The sequence below is a fragment of the Trachemys scripta genome, chromosome 19, assembly GCF_013100865.1.
Source record: "Trachemys scripta elegans isolate TJP31775 chromosome 19, CAS_Tse_1.0, whole genome shotgun sequence".
Classification (NCBI taxonomy): domain Eukaryota; kingdom Metazoa; phylum Chordata; order Testudines; family Emydidae; genus Trachemys; species Trachemys scripta.
The window spans coordinates 2,288,578-2,295,333 of record NC_048316.1 but is presented as its reverse complement, the minus strand read 5'-3'; the positions used below and the strand labels follow the sequence as shown (position 1 = coordinate 2,295,333).

The following is a 6,756-nucleotide window of genomic DNA, read 5'->3' as shown; positions in this document are numbered from 1 at the left end:
AACCCTTGAGGTCCAAAACAAAACCTGACATCACTGTTTATGACACTACAGCCTCCGAAAAGAGAGATGTGCGTAGTTAAGATGTGCTTGGCAATCTGGATTTCTAGCAAGAGGAGCCCAGCCAAAAAGATAAGGGATTTGCTTTTCATGAGGCCAATCAAGGCAGCAAATTAGCACTGTTCAGTACTGTACAGTGAAACATATCAATGAGCAAGCTTAATCAAATCCATTGTGGAGTGTGCGTAACAGGTAGAACTGCCAAAGGGGTTTCTGTGGGGGTGAAAATATAGAAGTTTGAAAATTACAGGCTGACAGGTTTGGAAGCAATTAAGGTAATAGGAGGCAAAGTGCTTAGCTTACCCATCTATCCATGGGGGAGGATTAGGGTGAAAAATGTTGGTGCTGCATACAGAATGTTCCCAAATGCTGCTGTTCTAGTGAAGTATTTCAGGACCAGCTCTGACAGGTTTTTAGATATTAGTGTCCTCTACAGACGTTGCAGGTGTTCAGATCTGTGCAAATTCTCAACTTTCTTATCACACTGTATTGCAGAAAGTACAGAAGCTCTGCACTGCAGAACCGTTGTGCCTCAGTTTCCCTGTAAAAATGGAGGCAGTAATACTGACCTATAACACAGTGGATTATAGGGCTGAATGTTTGCAATTCCATATGCCTTGCATTTGAAGATCTAAAAGTGCTTTACAAAGTATTATTGTCCTGGACCAGAAATCTACAAGGAAGAATGTTTGCGGTGTATTTTTAAGCTGTACAAAAACAGAAAGCACAGCAGATCTAACAAAAAGCTCTTCCCGCATGCTTGAAAATTTATCTAAAACTTTCCAGAAATGAGGATGCTGGTTTGAAGTCTACTCAGTATTACCCATTAACACACAATAATCCACATCTAGAGCTGATTGGGAAAATGCAGACAAATTTTGCAAAAACTTTTCATAATTTTTCACAGAAATAATCATCAACTATGACCCCAAATGGAAACAGCAACCAGATTTTCATCCACTGTGACCTATACAAATATAATTTATTTGTTTGTTTGTTTTTGTTTAAATCCTGATAAAAGTAATGCGGGATCTTTTTCACAGGCCTGCTTGGACAGTCCTCCAAAATGAATTAGACCTAATGCAAAGAGAATTCAGATCTTCTGCTCAAAATGGATTGTTGAAAACCTCTGCATGTGTTTTTTCTATACACTGTCTGTCCTTCACAGTTCTGTATTCGGTTTGTCCTTCATTTTTTTCCCCACTGTGCTGTCTGCATGCAGCATTCACACAGCGTTGTCACAGTGCAGTATCTCCTGGCAACTAGGCATTCATTTCCAATTAATTTCCATTGACAATAAGAAGAGATGATCATATCTGTGCAGGTTTTATCACAATACCAGCCAGCGCTGCCCTACTGGAAACAGTTAAGAGTATTTTGTCTGGTTTCCTACTAAAGATGGCTGATAATGTGAAGAACAGTGATGAGACCTGCAACAGCAGCTTCTTCATCAGTAGATTCACAGAGTTTAATGTCAGAAGAGACCCATTAAATCATCTAGTTTGGCTGCCTGTATATCATGGGATTAAATTTTGCCCAGTTACCCCTGTATTGAACCCAATAATTTGTGTTTGGATGCCTTTCTGGAAGATTTGCTTTAGTCAGTCTTTATTTGGAGACATCAAGAGATGTCTCTTCTCTTGGTACTTGTTCCAATGGTATTAATACACAGTTATCACATCACCTCTCCATTTTCTTTTTAGATGTTAAACAGATCGAGCTCTCTAACGGTAAGGACTTTCTCCAGCCCTCGAATCATTTTTGTAGCTCTTCACTGCACCCTCTCCAATTTTTCAACATCTTTTTTACAATGTGGACACCAGAACGGGGCTCAGCATTCCAGTCGCAATACTGCTGTATCGCCTTCCGGCTCCTGTTTGCTATCCTCCTGTTCATACATTCAAGGATCACGTTAGCCCTTGTGCCAAAGCCTCGCACTGGGAGCTCGGGTTCAGTGGTTTGTCTGCAATGAGCCCGAAAGCCCTTTTGGAGTAACTGCTTTCCAGGATACAGTCCCCAACCTGTAGGTGTGGCCTTGTTCTAGGTGTGTAACTTTGCACGTGGCTGTATTCAAATACATTTTAATTGAATGGGCCTAGGTTAGTCTACGTTTTGAAGTCTATCAGTTAGCCAGTTCTTAATCCACTTACTGTGTGCTCCATTAACATTGTGTGTGCTTATTTTATGCCACGCGTGTTCCCCACCAGGCCCAATGACTTTACCAAGTGCAGGGAAGGTTGTCAGATCCCAAAGCAAAGCTGAGACTTACGTCTTGTGGAAAATGCTCCTGTTAGAACATACGAGATTCAGCCAAGCACAAGCATGGAGAAAACAAGAGAACACAATCCCTGTTCTTGCCCTTTGGGTGTGTCTGATGCTGGATACTCAGTCTTTCCCATGCCCCACTTTGGCTTGGGCAGGGGGGGAGGGTTGATGGAAAGTAAGGGTGAGACATGCCCTGCACGAATGACTCTTTCGTGCTGTAACATGGCGCCAGTGATTAGGACAGCGCCACAGGCTCACCTGGCTCCTTGTCAGTCCAAGCAGGATTCGGCACCAGCCCCCCCGCTCCAGTCAGTCAAAGGCCCTTTCCCCCTCCGCACCCTCCCTCAAGGCAACGCCTTCCTCAGACCCACCTGCAAGCTGAGACTTGCGAGGTTGCTATTTCTGCCCTGGCACCCAGAGAAATGGGATTCGGAGCCTGATCTGCCCAGCCGGCCTTGCCCACCCGGCTTTCGATGCAATCTGCTTTGTACTTTCCCTGTTCCCGTTTCGGTGCCCTCCGCAGAGGACTAGCTCTGCGGCCGGCTCACTGCTGGCAAGAGCGCCCCCTGGAGCCTGCTTTACACTTACACTGTGGTTTCTCTGTGCTTGGTTACACGGCTGGTTTCAAACTGAAGCCATAAAACATGGTGGAGACCTAAAAATATAGAAGAGAACTTTGTTCCTTCCTCTTCCCAGTGGTTTTCCTGAGATTGCAGCACACCTCTCCCTAGGCCCTTTGCTCTAGGGTCATGCTCCACTACATTATTATTTGTTGTTATTGGTACTGGGGGAGCCCCCAGGAGCCCCAGTCATGGAACTGTACCCCACTATGCCCAGCACTCTACAAACACAGTCCCTGCCCCAAAATTATTTATCTGCATCGGGTATTTACACACCACCAATTCCCATGCCGCACTGAGATACCATCTCCTGCTGTACGTGGCCATGGCCCTATAAGGTAGGTAGAAGACATCAAACAGAGCCCAGCCCCACAGATGTTGTGATTTGTTAGTATGAGGCCCCATAAATGCGCAAGGTGCCCCATCAAAAGGTCAAGAGACAGTCCCTATCAAACAGCATATAATCTAGAGCCTTGAACCTGCTCTCATGGCGAGTAACTCTAGTGAGTTCACCAGGGCTACTCCTGATTCACGCCGGTCTAACTGAAGCCAGGTCAATACTACAGACCTAATCGGTATAACGACGTTGCTCAGAGATATGAAAAATCCACACCCGTGAGCGATGTAGTTACACCGACCTAACCCCCCATGTAGACATCGCTATGGTGACAGGAGAGCTTCTTCCACAGCCATAGCTACCGCCTCTCGGGGAGGTGGATTAACTGCGCTGATGGGAGAAGCTCTCCTTTCAGCATAGGAGCATCTTCACTACAGCGCTACCGCAGCATACCTTCACCAGAGCAGCTGCGCCGTTGTAGCGCTGTACATGAAGACGAGCCCTAAGGAGAGAATAAGGCCTAGGTTAAGTATGGTATATGGTGGGGAGATATGGCCTTAGGCAAGGTGTGGCACCTTGCCTGATGCTATGTTGACCAATGGGGATGAGGGAGCATGAATTGTTGGCATAGACTCCAGAGGCAAAAGGCAATACAATATTGGAGAGGAGCAACCTATAACACTGAGGTGTGCATGGTCTTCACAATCTCCCCAGATACTGCCCCATCATGTGCCTGAGTGTTCTGACGGGACAATCCCAGCAGGTGAAAAGGCAGTTCCTCCTCATGGCCTCCCTGCTGAGACTGTCAGCAAGGGGTCTACCTGTGAGGCTGTATCTGTGCACTGGGAAATGGATGGAGACTACCCACTCGTTTCACATAAGCCACTGCAAATTCATCACCCACTCGTCTACCACTCCTCGCCTGCGACTGAGTCAGTGCCCTAGATGCGATCTTCTCCATTTTCAACCCTCTCCGTCGACTCCCTTTGACTTGATTTTTAATATTAAACAGAGTTAGCCCAATTCTATCCCTTGGCCTGTGGCCATAATTAATCTCTTTATTCCTATGTGTACTGTATCGCCTGGTTCATGCTTTCCAGCTCCCGCCTTTGCCTTAGATCTGCAAGGGTCCCCTACCCTGAAACCGATACCAATTTGGATGCTGTGTGCTCATAGATTAAATGAAATTCCGGTGTCAGACAATTTTGACATCTCTAGTACTCACCTTTAGAAGAGATTATCTTCTGTCAATTCAAACAATGCACAAGCTCCGAGCTGACTGAGTGATTTGAAATCACACAGAACCTGCTGAGCCTTTCTAGCTTCTGGGACAGTTCATACAAATGCAGGTGATGGGCTGGATTGTGGAGAGCTTCTGATCTGTCATTTAAAGGGATTAGCTAGAGGAAGGGCAACCCAGATGCTTGCACCAGCATGCAATGGGGAGCTACTGGTAAACAGAAGCCTTGGAACAGAAAACTCTATGCTGCACTCCGTGGGTTCTGTGCAACAATTTAGATGAACTGGAATGAGTAAAGTACCATAAAATTGTCATCTTTGTGTACAAAACTCAGTTAAAAAAACAAAATACTTTAAACACACATATTCTGGAAATGCAGCTTTTTAAAATCTGTTAAAAAAAGAATTAAAAAAATAAAAATCCAAACAAGCGCACGGCCCACCAAAGGAGAACAGAAATAGTGACAATCGTCTGGACCGTGGCATATGGTATAAATATACAGGGATTAATTTACCATTTTAAGTAGAACAAATATGGCTGTTACATCATTGGAGGTCATGTTAGTGTGCCAAGAATTCAGTCAGACAATAAATCATAGTGACTTGGCCATGGCTTGATTAGATAGAGGCAAACTGCAAAGAGGAAGGAGAAACATCCTGCCAGCATGTGGGCTAGGTTCACAGAGCAGCTCAATCGGTTTTCTGTCTACAAACAAACGTGGTTGAGGAAATTCAGAAACAGGAAATCTATGGAGGGAAAAGTCTCTAAAGCGGATAACAACAGGACTCTGTCTCTTGGTAGGTGGAGTAAGATGAAAGCTTTAACAGATGCTCCAGGAACACATCATTCTACTGACCCTCCGGCAAAGCCTCCTCTTTACTGATAGGCAACCTTCACACAGAAGGTTTCTTCATTCTTGTCTTCGTGGTCATTGATATAAATCAGAATCTCCTCCTCCCCGGTGCTCTGGCTTGGTGCAAACCGCAAGCCAATCGTGTACATCTCCCCTCCTCCAATCTGCAAAAAGAGTGAGATGACAGCGCTAAACATCTCCATTCTCCCTACGCCAACACGGCTCGCACTAGCACTCACGTGTGCATTTGGCACCAAGCTGCAAGAGGGGTCTGTCAGCTGACAAAACAGGCGTGGGAGGTGTGCCCGACAGTAACATGTAACATGTCCCGGTGTCAGACATCCCAACCCACTGAGTTCACACAGCACCACCCCTTCCCTAGCAAACCCTTACAGAGCAGAAAAGAAGTCTGAAGTTTTCAAACCGCATGAAGCTTACTCATCTATTTCCAATTTCCCTGAGCAAATGGTGCCGTTTCGCTGTGAGTGGAACATGCATTCTAGGATTCATGGTAAAAACCAAATGATGGACCACAACAGACCACGACATGCAGAAAAACATTCTCGGAGTGATTTTCAAACGTGTTCGCCTCCCAGAACTCCTACTGAAGTCAATAGGTGCAGCCACTGGGCATTGGAGAAAATCATTAACTTTGGAAAACCTTTGAGGATTGAAAACCAGAGAGACAGGCAGGCCTACTGCAAGGGTATCTGAGCTTCTCCCGCCACTCTGTTTGGTTTGCTACCTCAAAGGAATCCTCCTTGAACTGCAGCAGGTCAGCTCGGTTGGTATGCAGGAAGTACATCCTCCTGGAGGGATATGGGTTCGTGTATGTGATCCGCTTGTTGGAGCCTTTCCCTCCGCCGGCAGGGAGTGTTATTTCAAATGCCTGTGGTTACATATAAGAAATCACAGTGTTGTCATTTCAGTTCTGACACAGGCCAAGTCTGAGTAAAAGCACAATGGTTTCCCATATAGTGTAGTAAACACCTCCAGGAAGATTTCCCTTTATTCTGGAGTCACTACCAAAATGTTCAGTACATTTGCAGAGAGTAAGAACTACTTTATGGAACCCAGCAATGAGTTATTAGAACATGGAAGCGAAGTGATTATGACCCAATCTCAGATACTGTTCAGGCCATTTATGGAAGAAATAACAGAGATGTCTTCTGTTCTTGCTGCCAGGCATATAGACTAGAAGATCCGAAAGGAGCTATCCAGTCCGCACTATCTATCGTTCTAAGGCTAACTATGGATTCAAATCTCCTAGGACCATGTTCATAGGAACAAGAGGAGGTGGGTCCAAAGTACTCAAGGCTGGCCTGAATCTGCTCCCACTGAAGCCCGTGGTCGAACTCTCATTAGGCCAAGGCTCAGTGTTTTT

At 45.5% G+C, this 6,756-nt stretch overlaps 1 protein-coding gene across 5 annotated transcripts in view; it reads right to left on the bottom strand.

Moving 5' to 3' along the window:
* Window positions 1-4,793: 4,793 nt before the first annotated feature.
* The window catches only part of NPHP4 (nephrocystin 4), a 103,247-nt gene continuing 101,284 nt past the window's right edge, over window positions 4,794-6,756 (bottom strand). For 4 of the 5 annotated variants that reach the window (XM_034753047.1, XM_034753051.1, XM_034753050.1 and 1 more), the window contains 2 exons: window positions 6,118-6,261; window positions 4,795-5,536 (listed from right to left, as the gene is read on the bottom strand). In XM_034753047.1, the coding sequence (XP_034608938.1) occupies window positions 5,396-5,536; window positions 6,118-6,261 (285 nt within the window). In that variant the 3' untranslated portion in view covers window positions 4,795-5,395. Of the gene's footprint in view, window positions 5,537-6,117; window positions 6,262-6,756 lie in introns of all 5 variants that reach the window. The other variant, XM_034753052.1, reaches the window with a different exon arrangement.